This window comes from Salvelinus sp. IW2-2015, linkage group LG28 (genome assembly GCF_002910315.2).
Source record: "Salvelinus sp. IW2-2015 linkage group LG28, ASM291031v2, whole genome shotgun sequence".
Classification (NCBI taxonomy): domain Eukaryota; kingdom Metazoa; phylum Chordata; class Actinopteri; order Salmoniformes; family Salmonidae; genus Salvelinus; species Salvelinus sp. IW2-2015.
The window spans coordinates 1,734,140-1,747,398 of record NC_036868.1 but is presented as its reverse complement, the minus strand read 5'-3'; the positions used below and the strand labels follow the sequence as shown (position 1 = coordinate 1,747,398).

Here is a 13,259-nt window from a genome sequence, read left to right as displayed (position 1 = left end):
ATGTGGATACCGATGGCTATCCACATGGCTATATATTTGGATATACCAGTCATCTAATGCGAAGAAAAGCTCAGGTAAGCTCAAGACATAAGAAAATGGCAAAATGACAAATTTAAAACATTGCATATGCAACTAAGGTATTGCAAGTGGTTATATTTTGATTTTGACTGCATGGTAAAGAAGTCTACGTCTTTATCAGAAGATACGTTTACTTTTGTTTGTTGATGACTCGCCGAAGTAGTCCAAGATTCAGCACCATGAACAGCGCCCGTTCTTCCGTGGATAAGATGTTACTTCGTTGTGGTGGTGAAGTTAACACAGACGGGCTACGAAAATATACTGTCAGAGTAGGTTATCATGTCTGCGAAAGTATGCATTTGAAAGTTAGCAAAAGTTGTAGTGCAACATGCATAAAGCCTATTGATAAATGTCGGTTACGCTAAAAGGAGTCACGAGACCAGACTTTCCATTTTTTTGCTGAACACCTTTTTATATACTGGCGCTTTTGAGTGGAACAAACTACCACAGCAACACAAAGCCATGAAATCCATAACTTAATTTAAAAAGAATGTCAAAAGCTGGCTAATGATCGAGCTATAGAAGAAAGGAAAACATGTCTGTATGTAGTAATACTCTAGACTATGACAATGTCGTCCTGTCCTTTGTTTTGTTWTGTGTTATCTGTGTAACCAATGTGTGCCAAGTAGGCTAGGTATACTGTGTAACCTAGGAATACTACGTTTATGTTTGTACTTTTTTTTTAACCCTTTAAGAGGACCACAGTGGAAATACGTGTTCAAACTTTTTTGTGTCATCCTCGATGATTGTAAATGCATTATCCACATGTGTGGCTGTATTGTGTTTTACATGGTCAAATACATCTATCTTTCTATTGTCAAATCAAACTAATTAGTCATTTTCAGTAGGCTTGTCTATCCACGCAACAGCAGCAGTTGTTTGACGATAATGCATTTGAGAAACACAGATAGGCTACGGACGTGCTGCCATTCCTCCTATGTCAGATATCAATGTCTGTACTGTGAGCCGACATTAACAGCCTAATCTATAAGGAGTAATTGTGTCAGATAATGGTCAGGTGAGGGCGCCAGAGCAATACGAACCAGGGCCTTCGTCTTGTTATAAGAGGTGGCGTTAGCAGGCATCCCAACCCGAGTACAATAGCCTACCGTGGGGCGAGCGTGAGTTCTTGACTATAAATAATTTCGATCACACAGGCGCACAAAATGCATCCAAATGGATTCTTTGCATAGGGGTGGACTTGACTGTAAACGAGTAGCTTCGATAATCCTTCAGACCAAGCACTCTCCATCCTCATTGTTGGAAATGTGCGGACTTTGTTATGCAAATGCGCGCAATTGAAATGTCGATCACAAAGCCTAGCAATTTTTTAAAGATGTTGTTCATAAATTGAAACAGTAGCCTAATCCTTGTCATCAAGAGTGAAAATAAGTGATGAACGTTTTGGCAAAGTAATATGAGGTTTATTACAGTCAACCAATACAAATTGTACAATTGAATCTCCATTATGATCTATTTTAGGCCTATGCGCAGTCATTGTGAAACTGAACTTGCTTGACAGAGCGCCCCATATCCCCTAGTCAAACGTCCCATCACAAAGTTAGAGCAAGTTGAAAACCGAGAGCTCCACCCATCCATCCCATGTAGGCTAGTGCTTCATCCGAACAGTCCACCAAATTGAATTCTTCCGCTGTCAGACGCGCTGTGGGAATGAATTAAACTGCCAAGGGACTACTGCAAGGACTATTTTATCACCATACATTGTTCTGGGCGATTTACCAAGATATGGAAGGGCCAAATCGTCACCAATAAACGTGGGAACTGTAGGCAATAGCGTTAGATAGGTTGGAGGTTCGATCGAAAAAGTGTGTGAGTTGGTAACATAGACGAGATGTACTCACAGTATTGGAATACGGCTCGAGGACGCAAACCAGACTACAGGAGATATACGGTGAGGTCCCTTGAGTAAATCGATGGATGATATTTCAGATGTCTGAGATGAGTTAACTATYCAACTTTATTTGCTATGCATTGTGTAAAGTAAAACATCAGACCCTGACTATAGGCTATGACTTCCTTTTTGTTTATATGGAGACTTTTGCATATCACCTTTAAGGGGCAATCAGATACATACATTTTTGTACTTTTAAATGATTTACATATATATATTACCCATTGATTTTGTAAGAATATAACTTATAAATGCCTCATGAGCTTAGTTCAACTGTCATACCCCATCAGAACCCAAAATGTAAGCCTTTTTTACTACTTTTGTTTTGTAAACAAACACTGTATAGCTTCAATACATGATTAAAACCATGATTTTAATCTGATGGATGGCCACTCCTACAATCCAACCATAGTTGTGTCTATGCATTTGAGAGTGGCAACATTTCTTCAGCCACATTCTGCAGCTGTTTACCAAATCAGTAGCGGGGTAACCGGCTGCTTTGTTGTTGTTTGACGTGCAGATTGCCCCTTTAACCTATCACCTTTATCCTAATTTCTCATTGGGCGGAAGTGTCTGTTGAATGTGATTACCAACACCTGTGCATTATTATCAGTTACAATCCTCCATCATACAGGTGTGCCTATGTGTTCTTGCTGTATTGGTAACTAGTCAGAAGACAGACACCTTCATTAAAACATATTATTTCTTCCCTGTTTTATAAGGTTGTTGAGGGAGAGACCCTGATATCTCTGGGAGTCAATGCAAGGAGGAGGCTTCACTCGGCGCCGGTGGAGGAAGTCGAATGCGGCGGCCGGCCAAACCCTGAGGGCGCCGGGTCAGTGTCTGTGACGGAGTTGAGTCACTACGGGGAAAAGGGAGAAGGCGAGGGGCCCTTGTGCCAACGATGCCAGATCATCGCTACAGAGCTGAACAGGCAAGCGCTTGCTTTGGCCGATCCTGCGTCCCTGAAGGTTTGTAACTTTGAACACTCCCCTCTTCACCATTAAAACAATTACTTAATGCAACTGTCCCAGCAGTGTAGCCAGACACACAGTTCTGCTTTTATATATATATATTTTTTCATGGTTTTAGGCTTATAGATGCAGTCACTGCATGGTTTAAACACCCAGAACAAAAGCCCAAGTAGGCCTACAGTTTAAAAGCTTATAACTTCAGATAGACATGTCATTGGTTCAGAGAGACATGTCATTGGTTCAGATAGACATGTCATTGGTTCAGATAGAAATGTCAATGTGGTGTCCTGAGTGGCGCAGTGGTCTAAGACACAGCATCCCAGTGCAGGAGACGTCACTGAAGTACCTGTTTCAAATCCAGGATGCGTTACATACGGCCATGATTGGGCGGAGAACTTTTGGCCCAGCGTTGACAGGTAGGGCGTCATTGTAAATAAGAATTTGTTCTTAACTGACTTGCCTAGTTAAATAAAGGTAAAATAATTGTAAAAAATGGGTTCAGATAGACATGTAGCCTATGAATGAAACCCACACAAATACCAGATAAATCTACAAAACAGCTGATGTTACAAATTATTTTTCACCTGTAGGCTAAATCACAACCTGGCTATTGCTTTGTGGGGAAAACAGGGCATAAAAGGCTGCTGGTGTCCCATAACCTCTCATGGGCCTATCCCGTGATTTCCCATGTGAATGCCATGGGACTTTTGCATAAGAGTTATTTTTAAGGCTATGAACCACGATCATAGGACAATGTAGAAGTGTGGAGAGGCATTTGATACTGAGGTCTTTTGTCAGGTTTGTATTGCTGAGAATAATCCTCAAAGTGCACTCCTGTCCCAATTGTGGTCGGGGACATTGCTCATGGGCCTGTTGCCAATAGTGACAGCGCTCTCTTCCCATCCTATCAGAGCGAAAGTAGAACTTGGCGGATTCGCTAGATGTACCCAGCTATGATACAGTATGCGCTGTGCTGTGCATGTGTGTGAGAGATAGTCACAGAGGAAGTCAGAGAGTGAGAGAGAGAAGCAGAGAGAAGCAGAGAGAGAGAGAGAGAGAGAAGCAGAGAAGAGAGACAGAGAGAGAGAGAAAGAAGCAGAGAGAAGAGAGAAGCAGACGAGAGAGAGAGAAGCAGAGCGAGAGAGAGAAGCAGAGCGAGAGAGAGAGAGAAGCAGAGCGAGAGACAGAAGCAGAGCGAGAGAGAGAGAGAAGCAGAGCGAGAGAGAGAAGCAGCGAGAGACAGAGAGAAGCAGAGCGAGAGAGAGAAGCAGAGCGAGAGAGAGAGAAGCAGAGAGAAGCAGAGATAGAGAGAAAGATAAGCAGAGAGAGAGAGAGCGAGAGAAGAAGAGAGCAGAGTGAGAGAGAGAAGAAGCAGCGAGAGAGAGAGTGAGAGAGAGTGAGAAGCAGAAGAGAGAGAGAGAAAGATAAGCAAGGAGAGAGAGAGAGCGAGAGAGAGAGAGAGAGAGAGAGATGCATAAGCAGAGAAAGAGAGAGAGAGGGATAAGCAGAGAGAGTGAAAAAGTTTTGGTAACACTTTATTTTCCATCTGTAGATGCTCTTCAGACTACCGACAGACTATCAGTAACGTTTCAACTACTAACCCTAACCCTAATCRTAACCCTTATCCTAACCCTAAACTTAACCCTTACCCTAACCCTGGCCCTAACCTTAACCCTTATTCTAACCTTAACCCTAGCCCTAAACTTAACCTTAACCGTTACCCTTAGGGCTGGTTTATACTTTGTCTATCGACATGTCTGTAGACAATTAGAGTGCGACAAGTGTCGTTGGTCAAAACTACATTTAATGTATACTCTGACTGTCTGTAGACCGTCACTGCGACTGTCGGTTTCCTTGTCGCAGACAGATGAAAAAGTTCAACTTTGACCCTGTCGCTGCGTCTGTTGTCATGGTTACCCGACTGAGGTAGTTCTAAAGTTATATATTTCTCCGGTAGAATCCCCTGCTTTATTTCGTCACACTCACAACCACAATTAGCTTGCCATTAACTTGTAAATAATGATCTTGTTGTGAGTTTACTTTTCTGTAATAATGAATAAAAACTAGCTAAAGTTCATACTTTGTCAGCTGTGGGATGGTCATTATTTGAACTAAAAAGCTAGAAATGAACCTAAACATTGTTTAAAAAGTTGCTTTTAGTTGCCTGGTTTGCTAGATTGACAAATACTAAATAGATTTTTAAACGTATAGGTTTATTGCTGTTAATATACAGCAGCTATGCTATTTTGGAACACCAGGCTGCTGATGTCATGCAGCCTGTCGATTTGTGTTAAAGCTTTTTTATAACGACAACAATAAGTTTGATGTCAGACAACAATAGAATGCTCATGATGTCARTGCGACAACTGTCTACAGACATGTCGAAAGACGTAGTATCAACCAGCCTTAACCCTTATTCTTAACCTAGCCCTAAACTTATAAAGCAGTTGCTTATCAACAGATAGTTTGTTGATAGTGTGACTGTAAAGCAGGGTTCCCTAACTGGCTGTGTTTTTTGGGGGGGCCTTTCAAGTACATTTTTTWAAATAATAATAGTTTTTTCATTGTTGGATATAAAAGACTGTAACGACCCTGGGTTTATAAGCTCGGATATCAACGCTTGAGCATGCCTTTGCGGCACAGTCGATAGCGCGCTGGACTTCGGGCTAGAAGGTAGAGGGTTCGAGACCTGCTCCCTGCCTGTTTCATTACATTGGTGTCAGAAGTGAACGACAGTGCGTGTGCTTTGCCGGTGAGCGCGTTCCTGTCTGACGTAGAGTCGCGAGGGCGCGCTCTTTGAAAAGAGGGAGTAGTGTAACGACCCTGGGTTTATAAGCGCGGATATCGACTCTGCCGCTTGAGCATGCTTTTGGGGCACAGTRGATAGCGCGCTGGACTTCGGGCTAGAAGGTCGAGGGTTCGAGACCGGCTCCCTGCTGTTTTATTGCAATACTATAAACACCAGGAAATATTCCCACGCATAACAGAGAGATGTGACCCCCCGACCAGCCGCTTAAGAAGAAATCGGCCTGCAGCTGAATCTAGTTGATGATCCGTGCAGTAGAGCGACTACAGAGCGACTATCCGGACTATCCAATGAAAGGGACCAGCCCTGCCCATTGTCATGGAATGTGAGACAATGGACCCATCCAGTTATCAGAACTTTACCAGTTCACACCCTGAAAAAAAACTCTGTCTTCTGTACTTGTCAACACATTTTCAAACTTGCGCACTTCCTATGTGTGACCTTCTCCTCCTCTACCATGGTACATTTTAATGTAACCCGCTTTGGCTTACATGCATGTGATTTCTCCTACTCTTAGCAGTCAAGATATGCGTTACAAATGTCACCCTATTCCCTATTATTCACTAATTGTAATGCACTATGTAGGGAACAGGAGACCATTTGGGACGCAACCAAGTTATTTGCCCAGCACATAAAGGGGACCTAGTCAGCACTTTGAGCTCATCATCATGAGCGATGGCTTTCATCGGATCCCCATCAGCCACGGAAGAAGGAAGTGCTGAACATCAGAAATGGAGCCAGTCATGCCCATTATTATTATTATTAAGGGTATCCAGATAATGTTCATAAAACGCCACTCTTCCGTACGTTGTCCATGGCAGTTTTATATTCACCTTCTGAGAAGACCGCTTTGGTTATGGAGTTAGTTGGATTTTTGAATAGGATTTGACAGAACATCTTCAAGCTGAATTTATCACCATTTACCACACACTTCTCAGTAACACACCCCACTGGGCACACACTGGATGAGGGTATAARATAATATAGTATAATATAACCGAGTATAATTGAATATAGTATAATATACTAACAATATAATCCCAAGTTTCCCTTGGCTCTTTTGTTTTTTGTTAGATCGTGGAAATCCATGCCAGATCATGCTCTCTCTATCTGTGAGATCGGCATGTCATTCCCAATAACCAAATCTGAAATGAAGTCCACCTTGACTCCACGCTGTAATGGTGGTACGGGCCGGCATACTCTCTCATGGGGCGTGGGTTTCTGCCCATGCGTGATGGTATAGGGGCATGTCATGTATCAGGCAGAGCTTTGATTATCACCCCCCTCCCTGGGCCCATGGATAGTTTAGTCTGGCTTGGAGTCTGAGGAGCGACATTTTGTTTCCGGGAGCTCCAATACTGTACCATGCCATTGCATTGTGTGTGCTGTGTGTATCGCGCTGTTTACTACATTTCTGGTTAAGTTTGTTCTCACGGATATTGTTCAAGAAAAGTTACAATATTWAAAAAAAACAGCTGCAGATTAGAATTGAATTCATCCTGTATATTTCAAATATTACAGTGCATTTGTTCACAGCGCAAGTGTCTTTGCGGGAGGAAAATGTTGCCCTGGGCATGTGCCTAACTAACCGTAACCCCCAGGTCATTTGGCTTGGTGTGATGTAGTTTCAGCTCATACCTCATGGCCTGCCTGCCTGCCTGCCTCAGACTATGGCTGGATTTCAATGGCTTTTCCCCCCTCCTTTACTTTGTGACCATTGATATCGGTTTGAACCAAATTGCTTTTTCACCCCATCATGTCATTTTCTATCAGTGTTCAAGGAAAAGAGATGAAGACAGGAGCCTATTCTAGATTATTGGGACATGGCCTACAGCGCTGTGTGTGTCAGAATGGCACCAGCCACATTGAAGGGATGGCTGTTTCCTTGAGTCTGTTTAGTCCTCACTTGGTTTTTACTTTTATATTATAAAAGTTGTCTATACACAGGGTCATATAGTTGTCTATACACAGGGTCGTATAGTTGTCTATACACAGGGTCGTATACAATTAGTTGTCTATACACAGGGTCATATAGTTGTCTATACACAGGGTCGTATAGTTGTCTATACACAGGGTCGTTATAGTTGTCTATACACAGGGTCATATAGTTGTCTATTACACAGGTCGTATACAGTGTAGTTGTCTATACACAGTTCATATAGTTGTCTATACACAGGTCGCTATAGTTGTCTATACACAGGTCGTATAGGTTTCTATACACAGGGTCGTATAGTTGTCTTACACAGGGTCGTATAGTTGTCTAACACAGGGTCGTATAGTTGTCTATACACAGGGTCGTATAGTTGTCTATACACAGGGTCGTATAGTTGTCTATACACAGGGTCGTATAGTTGTCTATACACAGGGCGTATAGTTGTCTATACACAGGGTCGTATATTTTCTATACACAGGGTCGTATAGTTGTCTATACACAGGGTCGTATAGTTGTCTATTACACAGGTCGTATAGTTGTCTATTACAACCAGGGTGTATAGTTGTCTATACACAGGGTCGTATAGTTCTATACCACGGGTTTGTATAGTTGTCCTATACACAGGGTCGTATAGTTGTCTATACACAGGGTCGTATAGTTGTCTATACACAGGGTCGTATAGTTGTCTATACACAGGGTCGTATAGTTGTCTTTACACAGGGTCGTATAGTTGTCTATACACAGGGTCGTATGTACTGTATAGTTACACACGTGTGAGAACTATGACTTGCTTTGGAAGTTGGAGAAGCCATTTGTCGACGTGCCAGTCTTTGCTCAGAAGTTGATGTTGTTGGAGAGCTCTAGGGTCCATAAAAAAACCCCAACATGATTGTGTTTTCAAAGACATTGAAAAAATTGCATAGACCAAGGTCTGAGCATCAAATAGACTTTACTTAGCTTACTTCACGTGTTTCCCAGGACCTCCAAACTATCAACAGTTCAGATGGTGTCTTAGGTTGGGGGATATGACTCATATATCATATTTAATTGTCAACACAAGTGCAGAATTTTTCTCAACTAGAATGACATCATATGAAAGGGAGTGTGAATGTATCCACTCTCTCCTTGATGTTTACTTTTACCTAGCCATTGTTATATACAACAGCAAGTGCCTCATTGTCTTTGAAAACAATGCCAGTCGACGAGTGTTAATAACGGAGGACAAAGAGGAAGTGAGCCTTGTTGATCTTCGCTCTGCGCTGAAAGTGTATTCCTTCAGACATCTTTGGTTCAATTCAATCAAACCTGCAGTGCATTGCAGTATTTAACAGTGATTATGCTATCGCCACCATCCTGGTAGCATAATTAGTATAACTCATGTAACTACAAACATTTGTTTTCAAACAAAACACTGGTTTCTCATGACATCATGCCACCCTCAAGCTCTGGGAGAAAATGCTCCCACTTTACCCCAGCTCCCACCAGGCAACCACCTAGAACTGTTGGTGTTTGTTTTCAACCCTGRCTTGTCTGAATGCCACCGTTGAGAATGGGTCATGTGTTTTGCCATAGATTAGACAGGGATGGCATTTCGCACAGGGTGCTGCGGGTCCTGGTCGGATGTAATCGGCTTCTTGGCAGAGAAAAGTAGCATGGATTTGTCCAAGATTGACTAAATTGTGATGTTAAGATTGCCAACATCCTCATGGGAAACATACTGGAATATATGCAGGTGCTTGCTAGGAGTCCAAACACAGAAGGTTTAGAGTCTTAATGTATTAAAAACAAAAAAAAGTGAGAAGTAGGCATTGGTCTGAAGCCTAAAAAGAAAGGAAATTCACATGAGCAACACACTACTCCACTCAAGGTTTTCCAGCACACAGCCTTGACCTACTGCGGTAGTTATATTGGTACTTCAAACAATGTGTATGCAGGTTTCTTAGGATTCAAACTATCTCACACAGCCTAATTCATCCTCTTAGAGGAGGTGTTCCCACAATAATGTCATTTGTACCGCATGTAAGTTAAATTATTGGATTTAACCCTTAACCCACACACCACACTAATCCAATTGCACTAACTTTTCAAGKTTGTTTTTTAGTATATGAAAACACGCTTTTCTTTTATACTTGCAAGACCATCATGCTTGACTGAGCGAGCTGTTTTTTCTTGTAGTAATGTGGTGCCTGCCTGTATTTCCTTAAAGCTCTTCATTTAGCACTACATGGGTGACAGGTAGCCCTAACAGTTAAGAGAGTTGGGCCAGTAACCGAAAGGTTGCTGGTTCGAATCCCCAAGCCGAATACAGTAGGTGAGATATCTGTTGATGTGCCRTTGAGCATGTCCCTTAACCCTAATTGCTCTTATAAGCCGCTCTCTATAAGAGTGCCTGCMAAATGACTTAATGTAATGTCATTGAGAACAAATATATACACGGAGTGTACAAAACATTATGAACACCTGCTTTTTCCTAGACATAGACTATCCAGGTGAAGGCTACGATCCCTTATTGATGTCACCTGTTAAATCCACTTCGATCTGTGAAGAAGAAGGAGACAGGTTAGAGAAGGATTTGGACAATTGAGACATGGATTATGTATGTGTGCCATTCACAGGGTGAATGGGCAAGACAAAAGGTTTAAGAGCCTTTTATGGGTATTTTACATTTTTTTTTCATTTGAGTCATTAAAATATTCTCTTATTCAGAGCTACTTATAGATAGTGCATTCATCTTAAGGTAGCTAGGTGGGACAACCACATATCACAGGTATAGAAATTACATTTATACTCAATAAAGTAGCTATCAGTAGAGTCAGAGCTAGAAAGGAGTTCCTGATTTTCCTGATTGACTGACCTTCATAAAAGTAATGATTGACTGTCGTTTCTCTTTGCTTATTTGCTTATTCGAAGGAACGAAATTCCATTCCAAATGAACTTTTAACAAGGCACACCTGTTAATTGAAATGCATTCCAGGTGACTCCCTCATGTGAAGCTGGTTGAGAGAATGCCAAAAATGTGCAAATATGTCATCAAGGCAAAGGGTGAACACTTTGGAGAATCTAAAATCTAAAATATATTTAGATTTGTTTAACACTTTTTTGGTTACTACATGATTCCATATGTGTTATTTCATAGTTTTGATGTCTTCACTATTATTATACAATGTATAAAATAGTAAAAATAAAGAACAACCCTTGAATGAGTAGGTTTGTCCAAACTTTTGACTGGTACTGCATATTATTTTAATAGCAGGACACGAGTGCCGCAGCGGTCTAAGGNAAGAACAACCCTTGAATGAGTAGGTTTGTCCAAACTTTTGACTGGTACTGCATATTATTTTAATAGCAGGACACGAGTGCCGCAGCGGTCTAAGGCACTGCATCTCAGTCCAAGAGGCGTCAGTACAGTCCCATCCGGTTGTGATTGGGCGGCGCACAATTGGCCCAGCGTTGTCCGGGTTTGGCCGGGGTAGGCCGTCATTGTAAATAAGAGTTTGTTCTTAACTGAGTTGCCTAGTTAAATAAAGGTTAATGTAATACATTTTTTTTCTCCATTATTCCAATGAAGAGTATGAATTAGGCTGTTTGAGAAAGTTTGAATCCTAAGAAACTTACATACTTGCATATTATTTAATGTAATAGACCAACATAGCTACTGTAGTAAGTCAAAGTGCGGCAAATCTGCAGATTTTGAGGTGGTGAATCGAATGTTTCCCGGGACAACGGTGGTCTTCTCTGATATCGTGCAGCGAAGGAGCTGGATGTTCGATTGGGACCAGAAGATAAACAAGTGCATAGAGAGAGTTGGCGCTCCGTCAATCAGCTTGTGTACGCATTTCACGGAACACAATCTCCCACCCTGCCCATAAGCAATGTGTCCCTGGGATGTACCGTAGGGGTGGAGTGCATCTGATTGATGAGGGCAAGAACATATTCTTTGAGTTGAGAGTTGGTCTCTCCAGTCTCCACCTTTCTCTTCTCCGTAGTAGGAAGACTGAGAAGGGTGCAATTGGAGCCCGCAATTCGGGGCATTCATGCAATCTGCAGGAACCACCCTTTATACTTTGATTGGTACATTTTTAAGCTAGGACTCAGGCAGGAGTGCTCCACTACAGTAGGTGGCCGAAATGCACAATAGCGTTGGGTGCCAACCATCGATAAACACCACAGAAGAAGAGGCGGGGTGACAACGCCGGTAACTAGCTAGCTAGGGACACTGTAGATAGTGTCCCCCCCCACCTGTCGGGCATTATTTTCCCGCAGTTCTGTTAACGACGACGAGGGCAGAAGTTCGGCAGGCGTTAGCGATGGAGACTGGGTGCTAGCTAGCTAGGACTCTGGTACACAGCAGGCAGAATAGGTAACCAGCTAGCTAACGATAGCTAGGACACTGGTAGACAGTATCCTTTGCCCCCGCCTGTCGAGCACTGTTTCCGCAGTTCTGTTAACGGTGGCGAGGGCAGGTGTTTGGCAGGCGTTAGCGAAGGACACTGGTTGTTAGCTAGCTAGGACTCCGGTACACTGCTGCCAGGATAGGTAGCTAGCTAACGATAGCTAGCACACCGGTAGACAGTGTCCTTCGCCCCCACCTGTCGGACTGCTTTCTCTCACTTCTGTTAATGACGGTGAGGGCAGGTGTTTGACAGGTGCGAGCAAAGGACACTGTGTGCTCTGGTATGCAGTAGGCAGGATAGGTAGCTACCTAGCACACCGGTAGACAGTGTACTCCCCCCGCCTGTCAGCATTGTTTTCCTGCAGTTCTGTTATCGACGGCGAGGGTAGGTGTTCGGCAGGTTGCCGCGAAGGACACTGTGTGCTAGCTAGGGGTTTTAATTCTCTAAAGGTTGAAACACTGTTTGAATGTAGGAGAAATATGTTGTCAATTGGTTCCATGGTGGCGATATACCAACCTTAAAACAATGAGTATGAAAAAATACAAATATATTTCTAAATATATTTTTTAAATATATTTTTTTAAATGTATTATATGAAAAAATACATAATAGGGCGCCACTTGACATTTTGACAATTATTCGGCTTTATTACTCTCTAGTTGTAATTTACTTATCATCTCTCTCTAAAGTCTTCTGAGATCAATCTTGTCACCCAGCAATTCGATCACTTTCGACAGGTCCAGAGTTTTGCTGTTGTCCTGTGTCGGATCTGGACAGGAATCTATGCGGCAAATTATGACAGTCCGTGAGTAAATTAACATTTACATCATCACAAGGATACAACATTTATTTTCCCCCCAGTAGCTACAGCTACTTGCAGTAAGGTATTGCTTATTTCTCCACCATGTGGGTGCATCTTCCGAACAGCATGCAAAACAGCACGTTGTTGTTGGCTATCCAACAGTGTCAAAGCACAATGTCAAATCTAGTTCGCTAGCTTATCATGCAGTCTGCGCTTCATTGATAACATTGCAAACTTTGTTGAATCTTTCTAAAATGGTAGCTTGGTCGCTGAAAATAATTTCTGGTGAAAACTCTAGGTAAGGTAAGATGCTTACCTTTCTGTGGGTTTGTGAACACAGCTGGTGGCAAATTGAGACAG

The 13,259-nt window shown here is 42.3% G+C and overlaps 1 protein-coding gene and 1 long non-coding RNA gene across 2 annotated transcripts in view; one reads left to right on the top strand and one right to left on the bottom strand.

The window, feature by feature from the left end:
* Positions 1–1,721: 1,721 nt before the first annotated feature.
* LOC111954055 (kinesin-like protein KIF26A) overlaps positions 1,722–13,259 on the top strand; it is an 87,787-nt gene continuing 76,249 nt past the window's right edge. The window contains exons 1-2 of the mRNA XM_023973552.2: positions 1,722–1,990; positions 2,713–2,961. Of these exons, the coding sequence (XP_023829320.1) occupies positions 1,931–1,990; positions 2,713–2,961 (309 nt within the window). The 5' untranslated portion in view covers positions 1,722–1,930. The remainder of the gene's footprint in view (positions 1,991–2,712; positions 2,962–13,259) is intronic.
* Positions 8,636–13,259, bottom strand: LOC111954604 (uncharacterized). The gene is made up of 3 exons (XR_011474389.1): positions 13,216–13,259; positions 12,768–12,878; positions 8,636–10,241 (listed from the first exon to the last, which is right to left on the bottom strand). It is a non-coding gene; the product is annotated as an uncharacterized lncRNA (long non-coding RNA).